The 25,721-nt window shown below is 51.3% G+C and overlaps 9 protein-coding genes across 9 annotated transcripts; 5 read left to right on the top strand and 4 right to left on the bottom strand.

The window, feature by feature from the left end:
- The first annotated feature begins 235 nt into the window (after nt 1–235).
- Nucleotides 236–1,409, top strand: psoE (glutathione S-transferase psoE). Its single transcript, XM_024828236.1, has 3 exons — nt 236–316; nt 388–568; nt 622–1,409. Exons 1-3 carry the CDS (start codon nt 287–289, stop codon nt 1,122–1,124), a joined length of 714 nt encoding a protein of 237 aa, XP_024678589.1. The 5' UTR covers nt 236–286; the 3' UTR covers nt 1,125–1,409.
- P174DRAFT_288124 (uncharacterized protein) lies at nt 1,174–1,766 on the bottom strand. Its single transcript, XM_024821579.1, has 2 exons — nt 1,663–1,766; nt 1,174–1,532 (listed from the first exon to the last, which is right to left on the bottom strand). Exon 2 carries the CDS (start codon nt 1,479–1,481, stop codon nt 1,224–1,226), a length of 258 nt encoding a protein of 85 aa, XP_024678588.1. The 5' UTR covers nt 1,482–1,532; nt 1,663–1,766; the 3' UTR covers nt 1,174–1,223.
- A 515-nt stretch (nt 1,767–2,281) lies between these two features.
- Nucleotides 2,282–3,630, top strand: P174DRAFT_445034 (alpha/beta fold hydrolase). Its single transcript, XM_024828235.1, has 2 exons — nt 2,282–2,694; nt 2,751–3,630. Exons 1-2 carry the CDS (start codon nt 2,331–2,333, stop codon nt 3,542–3,544), a joined length of 1,158 nt encoding a protein of 385 aa, XP_024678587.1. The 5' UTR covers nt 2,282–2,330; the 3' UTR covers nt 3,545–3,630.
- Nucleotides 3,618–5,598, bottom strand: psoD (cytochrome P450 monooxygenase psoD). The gene is made up of 4 exons (XM_024832146.1): nt 5,310–5,598; nt 4,992–5,252; nt 4,125–4,929; nt 3,618–4,061 (listed from the first exon to the last, which is right to left on the bottom strand). Exons 1-4 carry the CDS (start codon nt 5,431–5,433, stop codon nt 3,677–3,679), a joined length of 1,575 nt encoding a protein of 524 aa, XP_024678586.1. The 5' UTR covers nt 5,434–5,598; the 3' UTR covers nt 3,618–3,676.
- Nucleotides 5,599–5,820: 222 nt separating this feature from the next.
- On the top strand, nt 5,821–6,906 carry psoC (methyltransferase psoC). The gene is made up of 2 exons (XM_024831334.1): nt 5,821–6,133; nt 6,189–6,906. Exons 1-2 carry the CDS (start codon nt 5,965–5,967, stop codon nt 6,833–6,835), a joined length of 816 nt encoding a protein of 271 aa, XP_024678585.1. The 5' UTR covers nt 5,821–5,964; the 3' UTR covers nt 6,836–6,906.
- Nucleotides 6,907–7,077: 171 nt separating this feature from the next.
- nrps14 (PKS-NRPS hybrid synthetase psoA) lies at nt 7,078–19,376 on the bottom strand (the record flags this gene model as incomplete). The annotated part of the gene is made up of 8 exons (XM_024825875.1): nt 7,078–8,133; nt 8,154–9,583; nt 9,622–11,788; nt 11,834–12,298; nt 12,357–12,714; nt 12,773–18,032; nt 18,219–18,356; nt 18,413–19,376. The coding sequence occupies 8 exons, from the start codon at nt 19,374–19,376 to the stop codon at nt 7,078–7,080; spliced, it is 11,838 nt and encodes a 3,945-aa protein (XP_024678584.1).
- Nucleotides 19,377–19,683: 307 nt separating this feature from the next.
- On the top strand, nt 19,684–21,249 carry psoB (hydrolase psoB). Its single transcript, XM_024828234.1, has one exon. The coding sequence runs from the start codon at nt 19,838–19,840 to the stop codon at nt 21,173–21,175; it is 1,338 nt and encodes a 445-aa protein (XP_024678583.1). The 5' UTR covers nt 19,684–19,837; the 3' UTR covers nt 21,176–21,249.
- A 789-nt stretch (nt 21,250–22,038) lies between these two features.
- Nucleotides 22,039–22,702, bottom strand: fma-TC (terpene cyclase fmaA; the record flags this gene model as incomplete). The annotated part of the gene is made up of 3 exons (XM_024822786.1): nt 22,039–22,344; nt 22,403–22,473; nt 22,537–22,702. 3 exons carry the CDS (start codon nt 22,700–22,702, stop codon nt 22,039–22,041), a joined length of 543 nt encoding a protein of 180 aa, XP_024678582.1.
- A 1,116-nt stretch (nt 22,703–23,818) lies between these two features.
- On the top strand, nt 23,819–25,649 carry fmaG (cytochrome P450 monooxygenase fmaG). Its single transcript, XM_024824318.1, has 2 exons — nt 23,819–24,373; nt 24,429–25,649. The coding sequence occupies exons 1-2, from the start codon at nt 23,844–23,846 to the stop codon at nt 25,507–25,509; spliced, it is 1,611 nt and encodes a 536-aa protein (XP_024678581.1). The 5' UTR covers nt 23,819–23,843; the 3' UTR covers nt 25,510–25,649.
- The last annotated feature ends 72 nt before the right edge of the window (nt 25,650–25,721 follow it).

Raw genomic sequence — 25,721 nt, 5'->3', positions numbered from 1 at the left:
AATATCCTATTGGACTTCGGAAAACCGCAGTGTATTGAATGATATTGAACATACAAAAGCGTCCCTTTTCGATGGTCAAGCCTGAATACCGCCCTGGAGCTATGGCCTTGGGTAGACAGATAATGACGCTAAACTGGAGTTGGTCATCCCTCCGAAAGTTGACAGTCAAGATCCGAATGCAAGACAGCCACTTACAGCAGGTCCCTTATATAGAGGCTTACTCGACTACTGCTAGCTCTAGGGAAGAGAAGGTGATCTTCAGAGCAGAAACAAAATAGTTTTCAAAATGGTTTTCGGAACCTTGTACACGTTTCCTGTAAGCGAATTGCCAATTGTTGCGTTTTGTTACCCTATATATATATATATAGGTACTAACAGCCACCTTAGGGCGATCAGTGCCGAACGATAGCCATCAAGGCAGTGGCCAAGGCTAATGGTCTCAATCTTGACATTCGCGAGACCCCCAGGACGTCCGATCATTTGAGTATCAGCAAGCTCGGCAAGGTCCCTGCCTTTCAAGGAGCGGATGGCTTCAAGCTATTCGAATGCATGGCCATTGCTCTCTACAGTTAGTCAACCCATCTTGTTGGCGTGGTCCAGAGCTGACGCCACCTTCATCAGTCACTTCTCAAAATGAACAGACAACCCTTCTCGGAAGAAACAAGAAGGAATACGCGGAGATCATCAAGTGGATGTCTTTCTTCAACACCGAGATCGTAATTCTGATGACTCAACAGTTACTGCCCCAAGTGGGTGTGATTCCCTACGACAAAGACCAGGTGGAGTTGTTCACCAACATGACCCAGAGATCCGTTGATGTGGTCGAGGAGTATTTGCAAGACCGCACATTCCTGGTCGGCGAGCAGCTATCCCTTGCCGATCTGTTTTGCGCTGGAAACATTTCGCTTGGCTTTCAATACTTCTACGGCAAGGCGTGGAGGCAAGAGCACCCCAACGTGTCTCGTTGGTACGAGATGATCTGCCATCAGCCCATTTATGCGGCGGTGACGGAGAAATTACAGCTTCTGGATGAGCCCAAGCTGACCAACAATCCGCCTGAAAAGAAGCCCGAGACCGCGCCCGAGAGCGGTGCTGCCGTTGCTGTTGAGGCTACGCAGGCTTAGGCTCCCTACTCGCATTAATGCAATTCTCCATCCTTTGTGCTTGTTCTGTGGCAGATTCCTTCTTCCGAATATCCTTCCAACCCATTCCAAATGAGGATATCAATCAAACTGCTCCAAGCGCAGCGGCCATGTAGAACACTTGGTCGACACTTTTCGCGTAAGCTCTGAGCACCCAGGCCAATCTTGAGTCTGGACCACATCCCGTAGCCCCGTAGCACCGGCAGCAATGATGGCTTGTGAATCGACATTCGGTGCGTCCTTTAAAATTAATGACTTGGGACCGGCGGAGAAGATCACATCGGCGAATGCAAGAAACAATGCACCGGCTAGTGCTTGGGAAAACATGAGAATTGACATGGCCACTGATACATGAGCTTGTGGCAACGTGTTTTAAACCGCAACGAGTGGCTGATTCCGGATGTCAGTTGGGACCCGAAAAAAAAGCAAAACCGTACCGTTTGAAATTCAGACCCTCGCCCTGCCCCGAGAATGATTTGATATCCAACCCATTTCCCCGTTAGGGTTTAGGGAAATGTACCTTGGTGTTGAAATTGGTGTAGATCCTCCCTGTGAGGGATTGCAAGCAGGCGCTATATGATCAGACCGCGTCAGAGTGTAGATAGAAATGCAAGACAATACCTGGCGATTTGGTACGAGCTACTGTACCATCCCAAATCTTCAAGAGAGTGAAAGTGAGTTGTAATAACCGGGTTAAGGCAGAAAGTCAACTTACATTGACAATGATCGCAGTATCAAGAAGTATCATGAACAAACCTGAGTCACTGCAGATACCACCATCGACAGCTTGAATCCAGTATTATAGTGTCGTTCTTCATTTTAGGCCGGCTCTGGTGCTATGTCCAAGTTCTCCATGGCGGAAAGACAGAACGGAAGTCCTGATTAGGAACAGAAATCATCTCGTAGTCGAAAGAATTCTGCCACCCCCGTGCCTTGGAAAGATCTAGACAACGTGTTCTGCCAACCAGACCCTGATCAGGCAGATGACAAACGACTTCGGACCTCTCGGTGGTCGCGTTTCGGGCAATCTGATGCAAGGACCGACGCGTTGCAGGTCGGTTAAGGTGTATCGATTGCCGCCCAGGAATTCCGAAAAATGGAAGAGGAAGAACCTTATATGTAGAATGGCGCAGAATCCCACAGGTTTAATGTCAAAGTTACATGTGTGTAGGCTTTTTATTGTTTACCATGGACTTCAGGCTCGCACTCTTCATAACTGTCCTTTCCGCACCATTATCTGTCTTCTTGTACAGACAGATCCGTGCGTCGCTCGGGGACATCCAACACACGCCCGAAGAACGGACCTTTACTCCTGCGAGATCTGGACCGGCGGCGCAAGGGGGACAAACATTCCCTAAACCCGTGTACCCGATCGACGCTTTCCCCGGAAGCAGGCAGTTCAAGACTGTGTATGGAACAATCCATGTGTTCGAATGGGGCCCTGAGGATGGGGAAAAGGTGTTACTGGTGCACGGCCTTGGTACACCCTGTATAGCATTGGGTGATATGGCTAAAGAGCTAGTTCGCAAAGGCTACAGAGTCATGATTTACGGTAAGTTGTATCTGTTCTTTACCCTTTGACTGTGACCGACTGAGACACCGACTTAGATCTGTTTGGTCGGGGCTACTCCGATGCGCCGAATGACCTCGTCTTTGATGCGAGACTCTACACCACGCAGGTTTTGCTTGTGCTCTCTTCGTCCCCGCTATCCTGGACTGGTACCTCTGCCTTCCACATGATCGGCTTTTCCCTCGGTGGCTCGATCGCCGTGGCTTTCGCCGCCTACCATGCGACGATGCTCCGCTCCGTAACTCTGGTGTGTCCAGGAGGCCTCATCCGCACGTCGCACATGAAGTCCCTCGACAAAATTCTATACTCCTCTGCTAGGGTTATACCCGAGTGGCTACGCCTCAAACTTTTTCGGGAGAGTTTGGAGCCCAGGAACGGCGCGGCCTGTGCTGATGTTCCCGGGGAAATGGAGGACGAGGACGACGTGGCTTTTGATGATGTGCCTATTGCGCAGGATCGGCCCCAGGTCACCGTCGGAGATGTGATCCGATGGCAGCTAGCAGCCAATGCAGGGTTTGTACGGTCCTACCTGAGTACACTCCGCAGCGCCCTAGTCTATAGACGACATGACCGGACGTGGAGGGTCTTGGCCGACGAGCTTGCCAGAAGACGAGTGACGGACGCCCTACCGGGCTTGCCAGGGGGAAAGGTCTGTCTTATAGTGGCCGAGAAGGACGTTATTGTTGTGGGAGATGAATGTGCCTCGGACGCGGCGGAGATACTTGGGGCGGACGCCGTGGAGACTCACATCGTGAGTGGAGGGCACGAGATTGCCATCTCCAGATCGAGAGACGTGATTTCAATAGCCGTGGGATTCTGGAATAGACAATGACGGAGTACGATCATAGATATAGAAGACTTTTTTTCTTGTGTGTAGAATCTAGTTACTCTCACATCCCTTCTGCGTGCAGGTCAAAAGACAATTCATTTATAGCTCTACTTGTGTAATATCACCGGACTTATATCATTGTAGACTCAAATGCCTCGCGGCCTCCTCGACTATCTTCGTCCGCTCTGCATCTCGAATCTCAAGTTTGCAACCGAACCTCAATGGTCTCGGAGCTGGCACTGGTTCATACTGCAATTTCTCCCGAATTTCGTTACCATTCTCATCCGTCGGCCATCGAATATTCAGCGTCCAACCCAGCTTTGCAAACATGATCACTAAGGTCCTCTCCGCAAAGTCAACTCCTGGGCATGCTCGTCTACCATAGCCGAATGCTGGAAAGCCCTGACAATTTGGGTACGTTGTCAGGGGTTCCTTGTATGTCGGATAACTAGGCTCGAGCCAGCGGGCAGGATTGAAAAGTTTCCCGTCTGGATAGATGTCTTTGTCCATCAGGATAGACCTGGTAGATGTTAATCACAAATTACTGCAAATATCCAGAGGGTGAGTAGGCCAGATGACTTACGCAAATATTGCGTTGAATACAGTGCCCTTCTCAAAGAAATAGCCCTTGTAGATGTCGTCCGATTGCAGGCAATGGCCAATGCCCATTTCTGCAACAATACTTCTGTATCGGACGGTTTCTTTCACAATCGCTCTCACCGTGGGCAAGTTAGGAATGTCCGTATAGCTCGGCATTCGATCCTTGCCGACGACTCTGTCAACCTCCTCTTGGAGCTTCTTCTGCCACTCAGGGAACTCCATCATGAGGAATAAGAAAGTTAGTAGGTTGTTGTGGGGAGAGCGGGTCCCACCGTCAATCATGGCCTGAAAAGTGTGTACGGACTCTTCGTCAGTGACACTGTACTGGTCTCGGTGGAGGAGAAACTGTTTATAGATGCACTCTGTTGCTGAGCCCTCCTTCACAAGCGTCTCAATTTTGCGTCTGAAAGCCCACATTTCGCCCACATACTCTTTCCTGAGCCTCTCCATAGTCCTCAAGCTTGGCAGGAGCCACATAGGCAGCTTCCTGAGAACCGGGAACACATTGCTCGGGAAGCAGTCAGGACGGAAAGAGTTCATGAGTTCGGCCGTGAAGGTTTCATTGTGGTGGATGAAAGGGTCGGATGGACTGCGGACTGAGAAGCCGAGCAACGAGCTCGTCAACACTGAGTAGGAATATCGCAAGAACTCTCCATGAAACGAGTCCGGCGACTGTAGCAATGCGTTCATGGTGAACGTGGCTTCATCGTCCATAAGACTCTGGTATTTATTGATGGAGGTGATGTTGATAGCGCTTTGAATCATGCTTCTTTGGCGACGCCATCCATCTGAAGCTGTCAGTACTCACTCATAGCCCGTGCTCTCGTCGTGACTGGGTCAAGATGCTCACCGTCCTTAGGCCTGAAACCAGGATTCTGTTTCATCGAAATGTATTCCACAGCATGGGGAGCTCCACGATCAGAATATTTGATTCCCCGTTTGACAAACAGCTCTCTTGCGTCCTTATCCTCGGTAAGAATGACTTGCTTGTCGCCCATGGCGCTGAACTGAGTGATGGAGCCATATTGCCCTGCCCACTTCTTAAAGATGCCGATTATCCCATTAATGTCAACGGCAGCCAGAGCTGGCGCGCTTCCGAGGAATGGCCATCCTTTGATTCCTTTAGCCACGGTGGTTCAAGACTTAGATTGATTGACTTGATGTATACCTTTTGGCCCCGGCGGTACCTTGGCGCCCTGTCTACGTTGACGCGTTGCCACTATCCCAGCAATATACTGCAAAATGAAGGCCACCAAGGCTAACCACAACAAGTGGTACAACGAAATTATCATGTTCACGTTTGGTCGTCCCTGCTATGGCTCAACAAGATGTCACAAAGTGTCTCTTCAACATTGACCGTCAACTTCACAAGGTTTACCAGATGTTGGATAAGCAGGCTGGCCACGCCGTGCATGCAAATAGGTAACCGAATGCAGTAAATTTGCTATGCATTGCCCGCAAGGCAGGACGAAATTGTTCATGTCTCCCTACACTCGCGGATCATTAGGCTGGGCCATGACCATTCGGCGTAAGCATCCGATTCGGTACGTTATCCGTGTACGGTAATGATGCCGTTCGGCCAGGCGATCCATATGCACCCCGGTCGCATTTCGGTGCACGATAAGGTCACAGGCCTAAATGTGCTCCAGTCAATAGAACGAGAGCAAAGTAGGTAGCACTAATTCGCCCGATTTTGCTTGCTCATGTACAGGATCGGCACTCTCAGGAATAACGTATGGTTTAACTAGTCTTGTCGACCTTGCATCACCGTTGTATTGCTCATTACACACCAAAGTAGCGACACAAAAGGGATAATATTCAAAATGGATAATTTCATGGAGATGACCAAGAACCTCGGGCACCAGCCCGAGCTGCTACGCCTGAGAGCATTGGATGCCACTTATGAGGATGCCTTGGAGGGTAAACTTGTGGTGGCCCCCCTTGACATGAACGAGCCGGGCAAGAAGATTCTGGACTCTGGTACCGCGGATGGTAAGCTGTTTTACTTTCAACTTTGTTGTTTACTGTCGTTGACACCGTTGAAAAGGCACCTGGCTTCGCAATGTACGGAGCAAACAATCGGTACAGCACGACTACTATGGCAGCGACGTTGAAGGCGAGCTGTTCCCAGAGAATCCAGATGGCATCACCTATTTCGCCCATTCCTTCAAGGACCCATGGCCCCAGCAGTACTTGGGCTTTTTCGACCTGGTCCACATCAGAGGCAGTCTGGCGGGCTCCGCTCCCGAGGGACCTGCTCCTGTGATTAAGAACCTGACTACTCTGTTAAAGCCTGGCGGTTGGGTTCAGCTCATGGAAATGAATGCCTTCAGTCCTCCACCGAATGGTCCTGCCATGACGGACTTTGCCAAGATGGCCTCGGAGATGTTCACAGGCATCGGTGTCGGTGACTTTGCCAACAACAACAAGCCCCTGCTGGAAGAAGCCGGCTTGAAGAACGTCCAGGAGAAGCGCGTCATTGTCAAACTGGGCAAGAAAGCAAAGCCCGAGCTCCACGCGCAGAGTATCCATGGAGTCACTGGACCCATTGTGCCGTTGACTAGCGTGGCCAGGACCGTGAAATCTTCGTTTACCAGTGAGCAGCTTGATACGCTTCCGGCACGTGTCAAGGAAGAGCTGGAGACCGAAGGGGGTCAAGTTGAGATGATTATTGCCTTTGGCCAGAAGGCTTGAGATTTGTCAGTAGTATCTCTCGGATAGTTTTCTGTCCAATGAATAGAATGAATGTGAAATTCTCCTGAGCCATTATGTAACAGCGAACTACTAATTTCGTGCCCCGTCCTTTAATATCAGGTATAGCGCCCTTTCCTAAAGATGTATGTCTTGTCTATGACCGATGATGGACAGGACTTGGACCTTCCAATACTTTGAGATTAAGCTTCCCTAGCTAGAAATTGTCTAAAACATTTAAGTGTTTACTCGACATGATGACCTCTCTGCAACAGAGGTGCCCGAATGACTCCCCTGGAGGCCAACATGTAGGACCCCAGAGCCTCGTCCAAGCCCTTGCGAATCGACGAATCTACCCACTCCTTCAATGGCAGAACTTGCATTGGTCGCCCTTCCAATTCTCCAACATACTTTTGCAAGTCTCCAACAGGGATGACTCGTTCACCACTTTGGTGAAGATAGACAAGACCGCCACCACTCTTTTCGTTGCTTTTGACAACGCTGGCAGCAATCTTGTTTGATACGGTTTCGACACTGATAAAGTCGAAGAACCCACTCCCGGTTAGATCAGGCACAGCCCCTAGCTCCCTCGAGAACTTGAGCAGACTATGGGCAATATCATTGTCGGGAACATCGTCACCGGTGATGCTGCTGGGTCGGTGGATCCAAACTTGGCCTTGGAAGCGTTTTTGAACCTTCTCAAGGAAAACCTCGCTCGCCCATTTGGACGCCACGTACCCGTCCGATCCGTCGATGGGAGGGTGGAACGCGGCGAGCGAGGCCTCGGGCTGCTCATCGGCGCCACTCAGACGCGCGACACCTCCAGTGGAAATATAATGTACCGGGATGCCATGGCTGACAGCCGCCCGTGCCAGTTCAATTGTCGACAAAAAGTTGGCTGCCCGGAGACTGCGATAGTTCTTCATGTGTGAGACTTCAGCGCCGTTGTGAATGATGACATCGATGCTCTTGAATAGATCTGAGAATTCCGACTCGCTCATGCCCATTTTTGGGAGTGAAAGATCACCAGAGTGACGGATGATTTTGGGTGATTCCACACTCAATTGTCGGGACACACCATCCCTGTTGGGACGAATGGCCGCGCAGTGAACGTGTGCGACACTGGGCAATTCGACTAATTGCCGCAGAATGTGGCCTCCCAAAAAGCCTGTGGCACCGGTAAGTAGAACAGAGATCCCCTTTGCATCACTATTCAGTGATCCGTGTCCGTTGACTCCGTTAGTGGCGGGGGTTGGTGTGAATACCGTCTCGTCCAGGGCGGTCTCCTCGTCCCAGTTGATCTGTGCCGACAAAGAAGTACCGTCCAGTCGGGCAGCGAGAAGCTCAAGTGTGCTTGCCTGGAAAAGCTCGGAGACTGAAAGTTCAGCCCGAAGACTTGAGAGATCTCAGCCTTCAGAGCCAGCAGAAGCAGGGAATTACCGCCAACGGTAAAGAAGTCGGAGGTACGGCGGATTGGAATGGATGAAGCTATGTCACCCAAGACATTCTCCCAAATGTCTCGCAATCGGGCCTCTGTTAGTGTGAGCCGCTCGTCCGCGTCTTCGTTAGGAATGCCGGGCAGAGGTAACGACGCCAGCTTCTTAGAGTCAAGCTTGCCACGGTCTGTCACCGGCAGAGTATCCAGAGGGATGATGATTGCTGGGCGCATGTATGCTGGAACAGGGAGTTCTTGGTTGAGCTGACGGAGATATGTCTGCTTGTCCTGAATAGTGCTGGTTCGGGAGAAGACGACGTAGGCAACGAGCTGCTGCTTTGATGAATCGTCTCCCTTCAGCAGAGCAGCCGCATCCGCAAAGACGCCGCGGGATGTTTGGACAAGGGCTCTGGCAACATCCCCCAGACGCACTCGATGACCTCGAATCTTAACCTGATCGTCTCCATCCACACGGCCGGAGAGGACAATGGATCCGTCGGAAAGCATTCGACCCTTATCTCCAGTAAGATAAAGGGAACCCAATCCAAACACGTCTCCCAGAGAGGCCGAAGTCTTGAATTTAGCCTGAGTCAGCTCACAGAGGTTTAGATAGCCACTGGCAACACCAGGCCCAGCAATCGCGACCTCACCAGGCCAACCAAGTGGAACAGGTTTGCAATGCTGATCCACGATATAGGTCCCGTAGTTGGGAATAGCCTTTCCGATCGGGATGCTAGTTTCAGTGGAGTCGATTCTTTCAAAGGACACTTCGCCCAAGGAAGAGCAGATGGACGCTTCAGTCGGACCATACGCGTTAAAAACCTTCAAGTCAGGTCGGTTGAGCGCGCGGAACTGGTCCAAGAGGTGGACAGTGAACACCTCGCCAGCAACCATTGCGATGCGCCATGAGGAGCAGTTGCGAATTTTATCGTACCCATACTTCAACAGAGCTTGCATCTCGGAGACAATGTGGGTGGTGCAAGTAACGGATTCCTGGGCCATTAGAGCGGCAAGTTTTGCAGGATCATCTCTATTGTCAGCCATGATCAAGGTGCCGCCGTTGGCAAGGGCAATAAAGATCTGGTAGACTGCAGCATCGAACCCTTGTCCACTCTGTTGGAGAACCACCTCTCGCCCAAGTGGCACCCTCTCCGAAACACCGAGGATAGGGGTTCGGATGTTGGCGTTAGTTAGCGGGATGCCTTTTGGACTACCGGTGGAACCACTTGTGTAAAGGATCATTGCGAGCCCTCTGGAGCTGAAACGTCCTCGATCTTTCTGATAGTCTTCTGAGGGACGGCATTCAGAGTGACTAGCTTGGTTTTGGCAGAGATTCTGAGAAGCAGCTTGCTACGTTGGGCGGTTGCGCTGTGGTGGATGACAATCCCCGGTTGCGATTCTTGCAGGATATCAGTAAGCACTGCATCGGAGCTCCTTGTATCAAGCGGTACATAGGCTGCGCCAATGCGGAGTATGGCGAGAATCGTGGCAATTGTGTCTACACTGGGCTCAAGCAGGACACCGATGGGACTGGAAGGCACCGCGCCGGCGTTCAGCAGCGATGCGGCAATGGCGTTGGCCCTTTCTGAGAGCTGCAAGTATGTCTTTGCTTTGCCGGTAGTGTCTTTGACAGCCAGAGCGTGGGAGTCCTTGTCTACCCATGTGTTGAAAATCTTTGACAAAGTGCCAGCAGACGGAGCTGCAAGGTCTAAGATCGGCCCGGTACCGAGTTTGATAGCCTCGTCCTCCAGGGCAGCGTTGGAAATCGACACAGAGCCAACCGAACTTTCTGGGTTCTCTGCCAATACTTGAAGCATGTCCGCGTACATGGTGGCAAGTAGTTGAGCACCCTCTTGGTCGTACAAGTAATCTTGTAGATAGAGGGTAATCATGGCAGTTCCGTCGTCCAAGTCATCGACAGTCGCAACGAGATCGAACGGGTTCTGAGCGTCAACATAGTCCAAGAATTTCATCTCCACTCCCTGGAGCGGTGCGGTGCGGCCAGCTCCCATGCGGTAATTGAAGCATACTTGGAAGAGCGGCGTTTCTGTTGTCGATGATGCGACACCGCACGCTCTCAGAATCTCCTCGGTAGGAACACCGGTCTGTGCCAAAGCAGCGTATGCCTTGCTTCGTGTTTCCTTCAACAGTTCCACGAACCTTTGCTCGCTATCGACCTTGAACAACAAGGGGATGGTTTCCAAGAAGAACCCGATAGTGTTCACGAACTTCTGGTCGGACCGGTTGGCGTCTACCACCCCAATGCACATCTTGTCGGTCTCTAAGAGTCGGTGTAGTAGAACCTGGAATGCAGTGAGGTAGAAATGGAAAGGAGTGGTGCGAGAGGTCTGGCTCGCCTGCTTGATCGCGCTGACTACCTTGGCATCGAGATGGATGACAACTTCCTGGACAGCGTACTGCTTCACGGCCTTCCGTGTGCCAACTTTGGCGAAAGGGAAAAGAGGCAAAGGCTCGACAGGCTCTCGGAATTGGTCTTGGAAGAAGCGGAGTCTTTCGGCGTAAGCTCCACAGGAGAGATCTTCTTGTTGCTTAAGAGTGAACGCGGAGTATTGGGCTGGCAAATATTTGCCTGAGTCCGCTAAGCCCGAGTTGTTGTAGAACATGGCCATGTCCTTTTGCAATATTTGCCAGCTGACGCCGTCCATGATGATGTGATGATATCCGCAGATCAGAGTGTAAGAATCTGGACTATGTGACAAGAGGGTAGCGGCAAAGGTGTCGGCTTGCTCGAGATCATAGGGACGATAGCGGATCAAGTCAAATTCGGTCTCGACATCAGACGAGTCACTGACACCGGGAACGACCTTGAGCTGAAACGGTGACTTGTCGAGCACTCCCTGCATAGGCTTGCCATCCTTCTCATCTGTGTAAAAAGAGGTGTGCATGGCCTCATGACGCTGAATTACCTCAGTGATCGACTGCTCCAACTTGGAGACATCCAGCCTCCCGTAGAGGGCGTAAGATATGGTGCAGTTCAGGACTGTATCATCGTCCATGTATTGAGATAGGAAGTAGAGGCGAGATTGACCCAACGACAACGGCTGTATCCTGATCGGAGTTGGGCGAGGGCCTTTCTTTGCGGCACTACCGCCAGCTGGAGTCCTCCGGAGACGCCTGAACTTCACGGCAACGTTTGAGGATTTCTTCGATATCCCATTTGGCAAGCCGTTGTGTTCACTTGTGGCAATCTCTGACCTGGGCGCGGGTATTACGTCGTCCGTTCGCTTTGTATCAGTTGGTGGTTTATCCCAAGGGCGAACCTTGTGAGCCGGTGCTGCTTGGTTTTCGACCTTGGCGGCCGCGATCGAAGTCTTGTCAAAAGACAGAGATGCGACTACCTCATCGCAAACCTGGGCTACCGAAGATCCGCCCAGGATCTTCAATACTGGAAGGTCATATCCAGCTTCGGCCCAGGTCCAGTTCCGAATCTGGACGGCGACGAGGGAATCGATACCGAGGTCAATAATCGGCACGTCGGTGTAAATCGTCTCGCGTGACAGCTGTGTGTTGTCAGCAACCGAAAGTTTGAATAAGGGTGTACTTACCTTGAGTGAGGACGCTAGATATTCCAAGAGGGCATTCTCCATGACCTTTCTCGCTTCCTCTGGTCCACCCGAGCTGAGCAGCATCTCCTTCAAAGATTTCTGAGCGCTACCAACAGAGTCCGCACCCGCTTGCGCAGCATCAGGGTCAGTTATGAGATGGGAAAAGCGCACATTATGGTGCCAGAAGGGAGCCTCTCCTGTGACGGGCTTGTATGTCTCCAACCCTGTAATTAGCTCCGGGGACTCATCGCTCTGGCCGACGAGGATGGCCTCGGCGAGCAGATGATGTAGGTCAGTTTCAGACACGGGCATGTAGTCCATCTGTCTGATCGAGTTCTCCATCGTGCTGACACCTTTGTCATTTTGGGATCTCTGAATAACACCGATGCCGACGACCATGCCGATATCGATAACAGAAGCTGGGAGACCCCGGGCCCTTCGTCGTTCGGCCATAGCGACCATGAACTAAAAGCAATCAGCAGCCTAGAATCACCTGCATATGTGAGAAAAGGTTTAGACTTACATTGTTGGCAGCAACATAGTTAGCCTGTGTTCGCTGGCCCGTCATTACCGAAATGGACGAGAAGAAGAGGAAAAAGTCAAGGTCGTCAGCCGAGAAAACCTCCTCTAGGTAGATGGAGCCTTGTGCTTTAGGCTTCATGGCAGTTTGGAAACTCTCAAAAGGCATGTCAATGAACAACTTGTCGTCCAACACCATGGCGCCATTAGCAATGCCACCAACTGGAGGCATGGAGCTGACAATGCGAGCGCGGAGGTCCAGGAGGTCATGCTTTTTGGTAACGTCAACTGCTTCAATGACAATATTGACTCCTTGTTTCAGCAACTCCTCCCTCCAGAGCTGTCCTTGCTTCTCGGGGTTTCTGTAGAGCATGGTTAGTAAAGTCAGACAACAACAATCGAAAACGACAGATTACGTACCGACTTGTGACGACGATATGCCGAGCTCCACCTTGGACCATCCAGCGACATATTGACTGACCAATATGCCCGGTAAGGCCGACAAGAAGATATGTTTTATTCGGGGAGAATAGGTTGCGAGTGTCAACCGGTCTCTGGCTCAGGGTAATGCTCTGAGCGCCTGTCCAGTCAACGAGAGCAGCATTGGCATGTTCCCTATTTCCCCTAGCGACCAAGGCAGAGGCTTTTACCACACTACTATGGTCAAATGAAACCTTCTCGGATGGGGAATCACCCTGTACGAAGGACAAAGATTCCGCAAGCAATTCATGAGGGTTGATTTCATGAGCTCCAAGGTCATTGAACGCAACGACTGTAGCGTGCGGCGGGAGAGCTTGTCTGAGAGTTGAGAACTCGCGTGTCTCGGTTCCTCGTCCCATGTGGATGAGCATCCTAGCCTTGGGGGGTAGCTTCGCTTGTACCTCCTTTCTAGAGGCATGCGGATCGATCACAATATGGCTACCTGGGATTGACCATGTTGCACTGGTTTTGAAACTAACCGACGAAGTAGCTGGTCGACCTGGCCTCAGCAAGGAAGCAGCAAGATGAGCATCAGGCTCGTAAATCAAGGTAGTGCATCCGGGGGGAACGGACTTGGCGATGACAAGAGATCTGATCTCGTTCAGCAGCTCCATAACAAAAGCACCGTGATCGTGTGGTGTATCCTTGTCGACTGGTATCGTCCATGCGCGTGGCACTTTTACCACCGAGGCATTGGATGGTGATAGACCCAAAACTCGTGCACCTTCCGACGTGCGTCCAATACAGCAGAAAAGATCCTCATTGTCAATATTGGGAATGACAGGCTCCATCGAGCACAGTTCCACCTCAATAGTAACGGGGTCGGTTGCACCATGTGCGAGATCTCTGTGGCAGTGGACTGCTTCCGCTGTATAAGCGACTTGGCCATCACTCTGCGCAGATCTGCTGAGGGAAATAGGCTGCGATTCGACAGGAACTTGTGTCTCGACTTTGCGTCTCAGAGCATTGAGTCGGTCGTTGCGCTTCGTATCTGGAAAAAGTCTCGGAACGAGGTATTTTCCTTTCTCCAGGGAGACTTCTGGCTCAATCGTCCAGAGATGAGTAGTGTCCGCGGGATTGCCATTCTTCATGTTCAAGCCACCGATGAGTTTGAGGAAACTCTCTGCAATGGCTGACTCGACTCCGTCCAGCGTGTCCACATCGAGAAACTGGAGTAGTTTCTGTGGATTCTCAGACTGGAATGACCGACCAATGCCGATGGTGGCATTGTGGTAAGGATTGTCAGCTTTGGCCCGGTGGGTAATCCAGAGGACCGTTTTCGCCGTTGAGAAGAGTACCTGCAGACCCTTAAAGGTTGGGGCTCTGAGATCCTCCAGGACTGGGCGATCAAGATCAGTCAGACTCAGAACAGCTTCAACGGTGCTCGCTTCATCGCTGAGCTCAGCGAGAGTTCGCACGTTGATGATGTCTCCATGCCAAACATTTGACAGCTGTGACTGTATAGCTGTAGCAAGCTTGGCTATATCCGCCGAGAAGCCGCCTACCACGAGGAGGTTTCCACTGAGTGGAGCGGGCGACGGAGACGTCAATGGGCTGCGTAAGAAGGTGATGTGATCATCGAGGGCCTGGGAGACGACGACAGAGAATGTATGCTTGTCGGGCACATTGTCTAGAGCAATCGAGTCGACTCCAGAGAATCCGATCTGTCGGAGTAGGTCGTGGGTCTCCTCTCGCGTAGTGTTGATGAATTTGGTCTGTGCCAATCCTTCCTCGTCAAGCGAAGGGAGTGCGGACATCAACATGAAGGGGAAACGGAGCTGGGCGCCAGTCGCAGCCATCATGAGCATGAAACCTCCAGGACGCAACAGATTTCGGACGGTCTTCAAAGCGGTGACTTGGTTGGTAAAGGCCTTGTGGACAATGACCAAGTCAAAAACGCCGGCGCTGGTCAGATGATTAACCTCGTCAATCCCATTTTCAACACTGGCTGGCGTGAAATCCACTCTTAACTGGTCTGCAGCAAGAGCACTCTTCATCTCCTCGATAGTGTGCTCTGAATCATCGACTACGGTATATCTCTCCAAGCCGCGACCGAGCTCATGGCAAATCGAACGGACTAGCCGTGGTGAAGATGGACCGACTTGAAGGATTCTCAGATTCGCGTGCTGGTGAGAGATTTGCTTAGCTGCGCTCACGAAATGGCTCTGAAGTTGTGAGAAACCCAAGCCCTCGTGGTGCCAACGAGCTATAAGAGCACCCATCGATGAAGGTGTGATCGGGCCAAGGCCCTCACTTGGGGAGTTGAGGAGACTCTCGCCGATAGTACGCACGAGGACAAGATCGATGTGCTCTCCGACTTCTTCCAGCATTGACACCATATCCGATTGCTCCGGTATGCTAGTAACACGAGCTTCTATCTCGCTGATCAGAGAACGTAGCCCGGGACTCTTGTCAGCCCACTGGTCTAGGTGGCCGGCCGCCTTGAGTTTTGACAGGTAGTAGTGAACAGCCTTTTCACAAGTATCAATGACCTTTGTCTCGCTTTCTGTGGCTGCGATACAGTGTTCAGCTGATGCACAGAGTGCTCCAGAAAGAATCTCCTGTCCCCACACGTTCTCTAGGTAAAACCTCCTGTCGTCACTCTCAGAAGCAGGGAGGAATGAGCTCATCACAAAGTCTTCAATCTTGACTTGGAGTTGATTGGTTTCAGAGTTTAAAATGCTCATGTCACCCGTCAGTGTCGGTAGAGCTACCTGATAACCAGGTGCAAAGTCGGTGATGTGCGCGTCCACGGTTACCGAAGTGCCAGGAACTTGGGAAGTGCTCGATGGGGAGAACACCATTCGACCGACTGTAGTGGGCATGAAGGCTGTCCATAATGAGCCGTCCCGAGGGGCCGCGAAAGCCGCGAGGAAGGTCTGGAAGCAGGCATCAAGCCAGGTGGGATGAACGGGAATAGTCCCAGCTAGGTCTCTATCCACGGCCACGGTAGCAGATGCAAAGTTCAGACGTCTCCGCATGGACGTCATGGCCCTGAACGGTCCACTATAGCTTAGCCCGATCTCGTCCATCGACGCGTAGAATCGATCGACACTGGTCGGCAACAGATCTATCTCCGTCTGTTGACGTCCGTTGGGGAACGAGATGGGTGCTTCCGATACAAGGGTGATTCGAATGTGGCCGGTGGCAGCAGTTCTCAATTGCCTGTCATCCATGGCACCAGCGCTGAGGGTAAATTGAGCATGAATTTCGTCCTCGTGCTTGTTGGAATCAAGATCGCTGCGCACAGAAAACAAAGTCTCAGTGCCATCTGATGCCTCGTCGAGGACAATTGGGCGTAATATGGCCACATTGGACAGCTCAATGCTATGTACATTCTTGCCCCGGCAAAGGACCTTGGCAGCCTCCAGAGCCATCACGCAGTAGGTAGCCGCAGGGACGATGATCTGGCCTTGGACACAATGGTCTCGCAACCAGGGCAGCTCCTCCATGATAAAGAAGTTTCGCCATCTGGGCTCATAATCGGTATCGTCGGGGGTTCTGCTACCAAGGAGCGGGTGAGGCGGATCAACCCTGTGGCGGACGTTCTTGTTAAGACGGGACTCGCGATACAAGACCTTCTTATGATCCCATGGATATGTCGGCAGCTCAGGCAAAGCCGGTGCGTTTAGGACCGAAGCATTGCTCGGGTCAAACGCGGACACGTACCCTGCAAAGTCGACAACCCCAGACCCCAATGTCATCCATGAGAACCCAAGAGCGGCACTCAAGGCCGATATGTCGTCGGACTTGCGATCTAAGACGCCAGAGTAAGGAATTTCCGAGCCAAGCTTGTGTCTGATTGTCTCCAGAGTAGGTCCTTTGAGTGAAGGATGCGGGCCAATTTCAAGAGCGAGGTCAAAGTCGCCATTACCTTCGTCCAGGGCACGTTCAACGGCTTGCGAGAACAACACCCTCCCAATCAGATTGTCTTTCCAGTAGGCCGCTTCCATGTCTTTATCTTGCGCAGAGGTGATCATTCTGTTATCTTCGTACACACTGGATGCCCAGGCCGTTCCATTGGATTTGCCAGCCACAAGACCGCAGCGCTCGATGGCAGCCAGATAAGGCGCCGCGCAAGGATACATGTGAGGCGAATGGTAGGCCGTGTCGAGCCGTAGAACACGATTGAACACGCCTTCAGAGTCCAGTAATTCCTTTGCCTCATGAACAGCATCAAGATCTCCCGAAAGTGTGACGCTCTTGGGCGAGTTACTGGCAGCAACGGTGAGGCGATCGGCGAATTGCTCCATCGCGCAAAAGTTGAGACCATCTTCATAGCCAAATCCGACGGCAACCATACCGCCCTTCTTTCCGTCTTTACCAATGGCGAGTTTGGTGTACACCCCGCGATAGTAGGCAATCTTGATGGCATCAACCTCGCTGATTTTGCCAGCGGCATAGGCAGAACCAATCTCGCCGCCAGAGTGACCGACGACCATGCTGAAAGTGATTCCTGCGCTCCAGAGTACCTTGACCAGGCCAACCTGAAGGGCCGCACATACGGGTAGGGAAATCTCAGCTTCGCCCAGCCGGGATGTTTTTGGAGGCTTCATGATCTCTTCTTTCAGAGACCACTCTGGTCCGTCGGGGAGTTGTGCCATTGCCTCTTCCATCATCTCGATGACTTGTCTGAATAGCGCACTCTTCTCCATAAGACCATGACCCATGCCGGCCCATTGAGCTCCTTGACCAGTGAACACACCCAAGATCTTGGGACGTCTGACCTGATCAAACTCCGGAACGGAAGATCGGGTACCAATCTCTGCACCAGGATTTGAACCGACTTTGGCAAGTTGCGTCCGGATCGCTTCGAGAACTCCAGCTTTCGAGGTCCCAGGAATAAAAATCCTGACTGGCAAAGTCGAACGATGAGAGTTGAGCGTCATTGCCAGGCGTAGAAGGGACACCTCGGTCCTCTCCAGATACTCTTGATACCTCTCTAGCATTGCACGGAGGGCTGTTCCAGAGCTAGCTGAAAATACCAGGGGTATGGGAGAGAAGTCACTCTCCGGTGTGGCGATACCGTTTGGGAGCTGTCTCATCTCTTTTGGCTTTCCCCAAGGGCCATTGTCATGAATTTCAGGCACGTAGCTTTCCACAATAGCATGACAATTAGTGCCTCCGGAGCCGAATCCGTTAACACTTGCCCGTAGCGGTGTGTCAGGAGGCACAACGGGCCAGGCCTCGGGTGAAGTAGCTATTGAAAGGTGTTTGAAAGAAGGCTTTACGCTGGGGTTGAGGTTGTGGAAATGTTGGTTCGGGGAATGGTCCTATGTCGCATGGCCAGGACAGCCTTCAGAATTCCTGCGATACCAGCACCTGTGTCACATATGGTCAGTTTCCCAGAGTTAATAAAGCATACCCGGATTATAATATTGCTTACATCCTTCGGTGTGACCAATGACGGTCTTGACTGACCCAACGACCAGTTTGGGTCTATGACTGTGGTCTTCTTCAGGTGGGAAGAACGTGGTGGCAATGGCGTATGCTTCTCTTGGATCTCCAGCTTGTGTACCGGTCCCTGAGACGCGCAAGATGGTTAGTCAATGAAAAGTCTTCTGAATAGCAGAGACTCACCATGCGCTTCAATGTACTGTGGGCGATCCTCCGCCTTTGAAAGGTCGAGCCCAGCGTTTTTATATGCAGTTCTCATCAACGAGACTTGGGCCTCAGCACTAGGTAAGGCAATTCCCTGTGTTCGACCATCAGAGTTGACACATGTCTCTCGCAGGAGTGCGTCGATTCGATCTCCATCTCGCAACGCCTGAGACAAGGTCTTCATGAAGAAGACACAAACACCCTCGCCTCGGGCGTATCCGTCAGCAGCTTGATCCCACATCTGTGACCGACCAGTGGGTGAAAGCAAATGAAGACTGGTAGCGGCAAGGTAGCAATCTGCGTTCAGAATGATATTGGAGCCGCCCACGCAGGAGATTTTACACTCGCCAGCGCGCAAGGCCTGGACACCAAGATGCACGGCCGCCAGACTGGACGAGCATGCCGTGTCAACACTGATCGACGGACCTTTCCAGTCAAAAAAGTAGGATAGACGATTCGACAAGAGAGCGCGAGAGGTTCCGGTAATCATGTATTTGGAGACGTTCTCAATATCCCTCAGCTGCGTATCGGTGTAGTCGGCCGACATGGCGCCCATGTAGGCTGAAGTCGCGCTGCCTCGCATTCCATTCAGCGTAAGTCCTGCATTTTCCATCGCTTCGTACACTGTCTCCAGCAGGAGCCTTTGTTGCGGATCGATCGATTCGGCTTCGCGCGGTGCAATACTGAAGAATCCCGCATCGAAATACCGCGGATCCTCCTCAATAAAGTATGCATTGGTTGCGTTGCTTGCACCATGATGTTCACCGTCGACATTGTAAAAGCCCTTGGGGTTGAACCGTGATTCAGCGGGCACTTCTCTCGTGAGATCCCGCGGCGAGTAGAGTAAATCCCACAACTTTGAAGGAGACGTCGAATCGCCGGGGAAGCGACACCCGGTGCCAATAATGGCAATGGGCTCTTTTGGTGAATGTGTGTAGACCATGGCGTCTAAGATAGAGTGCAATAGTATTGCGGAGAAGGGGAGATGTGTGCCAGGGCTGATATGTGAGGTTTTCTGTTATTGTGCTAGACCTTAAGCTACACACATAGATTGGATCAGATTGCATATTCGAATCTATTAGGCCAAATCAGCCCTGTATACCAGGATCGTTGCTCACAGTGTTTTCAACTTTCGGCCATCCGACGACCGATACGATTGGTGGCATCACAACCACCGAATTCGGGATGGGGGCTATCAACTCAAGATCCGAATCCCAATACCAATAGAACAACGCCGTTTCTCTGTAATTCTGTTACCCATCTTTATGAGCTGCATCACTGAGCTAAGGTATCTGCAATGTGTACGACTAGAATTGGGCACTGACCGATGGAGAAGACGATACTCAACTAGATATCTTTCTCGCGTCATACATCTCGATCCTGAAGGGGCCCCGATAAGACAAAATGGCAACTATACACAAGCTATTCAAGTCACCCTTCTTCGACTTCGAGTTCCTTCGTCTCCTGGCCATGGCGCCACACGAAGGAGCCGAGATCGGAGAAGTCTTAGAAGCAGCAGCCAAGATCAAGGACCAAGATCCAGAGTCATGGTACAGCACTCTTCTCGAAACCGGTAGCAAGGCAGAAGCCATCGCAAAAGAAGCCGAGGCCTCTGGAGATCGTGTCGGTGCACGACGAGCGTACCTGCGCTCCTCCAACTACCTTCGCGCCGCGCAGTTCATGCTCAACGAAGGCCCGATCGGACAAGACCAAAGAGTCCTTCCAACAATCGAACGAGCCATTGCCAATTTCAGAAAGGGCGTCCAGTATCGTGATGGAAAGACGATCTTCTTGGAGATCCCATATGAGGGCGGAAAAACGTTGCCTGGATATCTCTACCTGCCGCCTGCCTCCCGGCGCATCCCTGGTCGCAAAATCCCTATCCTGCTCAACTCGGGCGGGGGCGACTCGACTCAGGAAGAAATCTACTTTGTCAACCCGGCTTACGGGCCGGATTTAGGCTACGCAGTCCTTACGTTTGAGGGACCCGGCCAAGGAATCGTCCTCCGTCGCGACAAGCTGCCAATGCGCCCGGATTGGGAATCCGTCACGGGTCCCGTCTTGGATCACCTCTTCGAATTGGCTACGCGCCATCCCGAACTTGAGCTGGACCTCGACCACATTGCCGTTACTGGCGCCTCGATGGGGGGCTACTTTGCCCTCCGTGCGGCCGCCGACCCCCGGATCAAGGCATGCGTGAGCGTGGATGGATTCTACAGCTTGTCGAGCTTTGTCGGAGGCAGGATGCCGGGGCCGCTCTTCAAAGGCTTTATGAGTGGCTGGCTCTCGGACTGGATGTTCAATGGAATCCTCAGCGTGCTCAAGAGGCTTGAGTTTCAGGCCCGATGGGAGTTCAACCACTTACAGTGGGCCACCGGCTCCAAGACGGATGCGGATGTCATGCGTAGCTTTGGCGCCTACACTCTGCAAAATGCAGACGGCACCGAATACTTGGCTGACGTGAAGTGCCCGACACTGGTAACGGGAGCAGGGGCAAGCTTCTACTTCAACCCCGCCACGACGACAGACAAGATCTATGAGTGCTTGACGAGTCTCAAAGACGGCGTGGATAAGGAGAAGTGGATTGCTACGGATGTCGCGTATGGAGGGCTCCAGGCCAAGATTGGTGCGTTTGGATATTCGGCACAGAAAACATTTGAGTGGCTCGACCAAAGGTTTGAGATTGAGAGGGAGCATTTGACAGCCAGCTCGAGGTTGGAAGACCTGGTGAGCAGTTTGTGAGAATCAGCGTTTAACGATGGCCAATAGTCAGAGAAATTTTAGTCATGTTCTACGAATAATAAGCAATGACTCCTGTATCCTGGTTCCTCGTATATCTTTTGAGTAGACGTCCAGAAACAAGTCCGTCCCAGGGCGTCAAAATGAATCATAATTGTCCATAGCCTTCCCTTATAAAGGTCCGTAGTTGGTGGGTAATACTATCCTTTTATATTGCTTTCCGAGACAATATATAATATATATTGTAAAAAACAACTATATTGTAGCCCATTGCTATGCAACCCCTAACATCCATAGTCAAAGACACGAAATATATATATTCAAGGCCACATTGTTTTTAAACGGTGGTCCCTGGAACACAGTGAGCTTGATACACAAGACATGGAACTAAGCTAGAAGTAATATAAACAGTGGAATCCGAATAATTGTCCATACATACTTCCAGCTACTCTGGATGTAGCTCTTAGATCTGGGAGACAGAGTAGATGCACGGATGCAGTACATTGATTTATGGCATTACGCATTACCCTAGGGTAAGAGTCACGCGATGATATAGCTTTACGAGCTTAGGTGCATGTACCCTTAGATCAAGTAATTAGATCACGAGTAAAATTGCCAAAAACCACTATATTCAGTCTAGTTCCAAAACTTAGGGTTTCCAAGTATAGGCTTGGTCATGGGAACGGGCCGCATCCATATCCAAGCCTGATCTGTAGCTATGTCCCACTAGGGTCTACTCAATGACGTTGTCAAGGTCCAGTTCCGCCGTACAGTTCGACAACAGCCAAACCTTAAGGAAGCTCGCCTCTCAAACGAGGGAAGATGGGTAGTATGTTACTACCAAGAAGCCAAAACTGTATCCTGGGTCAACGGACATGGGTCAGGCGTACATACGGAGAAGAGAATAGACCTACCCCATACCAGCAATAAGAGACATAGTCGTCTTTTTCGTCATAGCTGGAGAGAAAACCGCCAAGACAGCGCATACTCGCAGCAACATATGCCAGAGTAACGATAGCCGGGGGCTTCCACAAGGCAATCAAGCCTATAGTCCACGCCACTGTTATCATGGCGAGTGACCAGCGAGCTACAGGCTGGGACAGCAGTAGCGGGATTGTTTTACGGCCGCGTGTTGTATCAGCGGTGCGGTCACGGAAGTCTTGAGCATGGCCCTAACCAGGTGTGACGGATATATTAGCATGTAGTTGCTTCTCTACCGGGTGAACTCACCGTAGTAGCGAAAATGCCGACTATCATCAGTACCGCGATGGCTTTCAGCCCATGCAACTCTTTGCCGCCATCTTGAAACATTATCTGTCAGCATGTACCTTGGCAAAAGAATAGCACCTTGCCAGAGTGAATACCAAAGATGATTGTGGTCCCCCAGCAGTAACAACCGAGACCGATAGCTCCAATGAAATTTTTGACTACCGGAATAGCGGCCAGCCCGCCCTCATTGTATACCACGATGGCGATCGAATAGACCAACGTGCACGAGATCGTGTTGGTGCATATGGCGGCAATCCACATCAGTAAGAAGAGGACATGGTAGAGGAGGGTAGCTTGTCCTGGTGTGATCCTGCCAGAGGGTAAGGGTCGATGTGGCTTTGCTATGCTATCTTCTTCTATACCGTCAATCTGACGTATTTGATAAGTATTCCTGGTTGTTGTCGTTTTTGTCTGTGGTTACACGGTCTAACTAACCTGATTTTTCACCTGATCAAGTCAACATTTGATGGCCTCGCTTCAAGAAGAATGCTTCTGGACGCACCTGAAATGTGAGAAGATGTAACTGGTTCCACAGAAACCCCTTTATAATTAGGTGAAAGCCACATGGTGCAGCAAGCACAAGGGCTACAGCCATCTGCTCTCAGTATTAGCCAGTGGCCCTTCCTGTGCGTGGGGCGAGAGTGAGCACCAGACATACAGAAGGTAAAGCCGCTGCTGGGATGTCGGATTTGCCGAACAGATATAACGTCTTCAAGAAACTGAAGGGGAGTTTCCCCAGCCCTAGAACACTGTCCATTTCTGCTGCAGGGTAAGGGTGCTACAATGACTGCTGGATATTGAGAGAGACCTGGTGAAATGAACTTATCTGGAACTGTGGATGGCTTGATAGGATAGCTTATAGCAGTCGGCCCGTCATCAAACTCCTTTGGAAGGGATTATGAGTTTCGCCATCCGAACAGTCAGACCCTGACTGTGCCGTTTGGCCGTAGCACGCCATGACAGTAGCATAATACACCCAAATAAGCACTACGGCACAGATAGTGAGTTCCTAGAGCTTCAATCACCTTCTCCTTCAGGGCCTTATGCCGTTATCGCAAGTTTTCCGAACCAATCGGAATATGCTTTAAGTGAGACGGGGGAACAAACAGAGTATTTTCTTTTACATGCCATGGACAGAGATAAGAATCCATTCAATACAAGGGCTACTACAGATGAGACAGGCTCGCAAAGGCATGACGACTAAACCTAGATTGACTTCTACAGCGAGCCTAATTCACTGCTCGGCTTTCTTTTTTCGGCAATGCTCCCTAATGCTACTTCGGAGCCTTGAGGAATTCGGATGTAAGCTAATCCTTGTAGATGGTGGACTCAAATAACCCTGAAAAATCCGGGACACAGACTTGACACATCCACCACCCATTATTGAGATAGCTCATACATCATGGTCTACGAACTATCTACCCTTCAGCTTAGCTGCGTGGCTTTCGCGGCCTTCATGGTCGTGCTGGTGTTCCGGACTCGCACCAAAAACCTCAAACAGAACGTCCCACCGGGGCCAAAGCCATTGCCAATCATTGGAAATTTCCTTGATCTCCCCTCCAAAGGAGAGCCCGAGTATCTGCACTGGTTCAAGCACAAAGATGCCTACGGTCCCGTCAGTTCTATCAATGTTATGGGGACAACGCTCGTCATCTTCCATGACAAGGACGCTGCGCACGCGGTCATGGGGAAGAAGGCCCAAAAGACATCCGCGAGACCCCAGCTCAACTTTGCTCAGCTATGTGGGTTCGAGAACTTTCTCATCACTCATCAGTACGACGACAAGTACCGCCTGCACCGGAAAATGGTGCACCAGGAGATTGGGACTAAAGGGCTCTCTGCTGGTTTCCGCCCCATCCAGGAGCAAGAATCTATTCGTTTCATCCTACAGACGTTCAATCGGCCTGACGACATCTTGGACCACTTGAAAACGTAAGTGCTCTACAACATGGTAATTTGCTTTTCTACACTGTCTCATGGTTCATAGTTTGGCTGCAGCCATCGTCCTGAAAATTACCTATGGGTACTCCATCGAGCGAAAGAGCCCTGACCCGTTGGTCGAGTTGGTCGAACACGCCATGGAAAACCTGTCCCAAGCATTTGTGCCTCTCTCTTGGGTCGTTGACTCCGTTCCTGCGATTAAGTACCTTCCTGACTGGTTCCCCGGCATGTCGTACCGGAAGACTGCGCAACAATGGAAGGCCATCAACGAGGCCGCTGCGGAACTTCCTTACGATTTTGTTAAACGCCAGATGGTACACAAAGCCCACAATCCGTCATATGTGTCCAATCTTCTGGAGAAGCACATGGCCAAATCGGAGGATAACAAAATCAATGTTAGTGCGGCCGACGAAGAGGCCATCAAGTGGACCGCCGTCAGCCTCTATGCCGCCGGCTCCGACAGTACAGTCGCCATCATCCACAGCGTCATCTGTGGTCTTGTCATGTTCCCCGAGGTTGTAACAAGGGCGCAGGAAGAAATCGACCGAGTTGTCGGCTCCGATCGGCTCCCCAACTTTGACGACAGAGTCCACCTGCCTTACGTCGACGGCATTATCAAGGAAGCCTGGCGATGGAATCCCGTAGGACCCATGGGGTTGACGCACAAGTCCGAGGAAGATATAGTCTGCGGAGAATATCTCATCGCTAAAGGTTCCTATCTGCTTCCTTCTCTATGGTGGTTCCTGAACGATCCCAAAGAGTACCCAGAGCCGCGAGTCTTCATGCCGGAGCGCTACATGGAGCCTTTCAACAACCCTGACCCTAGCGAAGTTGCTTTTGGTTATGGCCGAAGATCTTGTGCTGGTCGTTACTTTGCGGACGCCAGTGTCTACATCACCGTGGTCCAGCTGCTGGCTGCTTTCAACGTTCGCAAGGCTAGAGATGACAAAGGCAACGAGATCCCCGTCACTCTCAAGGCGATCCCGGGCATGGTCAATCGCCCGGCTCCCTTCCAGTTCAAAGTCGAGCCTCGCAGTCAGCACCACATCGATCTTCTTCGCCGCGTCGAGTCGGAGCAGATACCTGAGGTTAGCCATGCAAGCCTTCTCAAACCGAGTACAGTCTAGGACCAAGTTATAGATAAACTGCGGCACATTGAGGAACACCCTGAGCTTTTAATTCAACTCGGCGCTCGTAATTGTGTGAAATGGTTACATTAGTTTGAGTAAATACACAGTATCTATCTAAATACTCATTAGTTCCTCGCCACATTGTTCCCTTGAATCCTTATCCGCTGTTAAAATCTCATATAAAGCTCCAGGGCCGGCAATCACTGCCA

Source organism: Aspergillus novofumigatus, assembly GCF_002847465.1.
Source record: "Aspergillus novofumigatus IBT 16806 chromosome Unknown P174scaffold_8, whole genome shotgun sequence".
NCBI lineage: Eukaryota > Fungi > Ascomycota > Eurotiomycetes > Eurotiales > Aspergillaceae > Aspergillus > Aspergillus novofumigatus.
The sequence above is the reverse complement of the archived record's forward strand: the minus strand, read 5'-3'. Positions and strand labels throughout refer to the sequence as shown.

Bases quoted from the DNA above. Each gene is read 5' to 3' on its own strand.
- P174DRAFT_445034 (XM_024828235.1), top strand. From the start codon at position 2,331: ATGGACTTCAGGCTCGCACTCTTCATAACTGTCCTTTCCGCACCATTA. The intron at 2,695-2,750 runs GTAAGTTGTATC...ACACCGACTTAG, and splicing joins CTACAGAGTCATGATTTACG to ATCTGTTTGGTCGGGGCTAC.
- fmaG (XM_024824318.1), top strand. From the start codon at position 23,844: ATGGTCTACGAACTATCTACCCTTCAGCTTAGCTGCGTGGCTTTCGCG. The intron at 24,374-24,428 runs GTAAGTGCTCTA...CATGGTTCATAG, and splicing joins ATCTTGGACCACTTGAAAAC to TTTGGCTGCAGCCATCGTCC.
- P174DRAFT_288124 (XM_024821579.1), bottom strand. From the start codon at position 1,481: ATGTCAATTCTCATGTTTTCCCAAGCACTAGCCGGTGCATTGTTTCTT.
- psoD (XM_024832146.1), bottom strand. From the start codon at position 5,433: ATGATAATTTCGTTGTACCACTTGTTGTGGTTAGCCTTGGTGGCCTTC. The intron at 5,253-5,309 runs GTATACATCAAG...AAGGAATCAAAG, and splicing joins GGTACCGCCGGGGCCAAAAG to GATGGCCATTCCTCGGAAGC. The intron at 4,930-4,991 runs GTGAGCATCTTG...TGACAGCTTCAG, and splicing joins TGGTTTCAGGCCTAAGGACG to ATGGATGGCGTCGCCAAAGA.
- psoC (XM_024831334.1), top strand. From the start codon at position 5,965: ATGGATAATTTCATGGAGATGACCAAGAACCTCGGGCACCAGCCCGAG. The intron at 6,134-6,188 runs GTAAGCTGTTTT...ACCGTTGAAAAG, and splicing joins GGACTCTGGTACCGCGGATG to GCACCTGGCTTCGCAATGTA.
- psoB (XM_024828234.1), top strand. From the start codon at position 19,838: ATGGCAACTATACACAAGCTATTCAAGTCACCCTTCTTCGACTTCGAG.
- psoE (XM_024828236.1), top strand. From the start codon at position 287: ATGGTTTTCGGAACCTTGTACACGTTTCCT. The intron at 317-387 runs GTAAGCGAATTG...CAGCCACCTTAG, and splicing joins GAACCTTGTACACGTTTCCT to GGCGATCAGTGCCGAACGAT. The intron at 569-621 runs GTTAGTCAACCC...CACCTTCATCAG, and splicing joins CATGGCCATTGCTCTCTACA to TCACTTCTCAAAATGAACAG.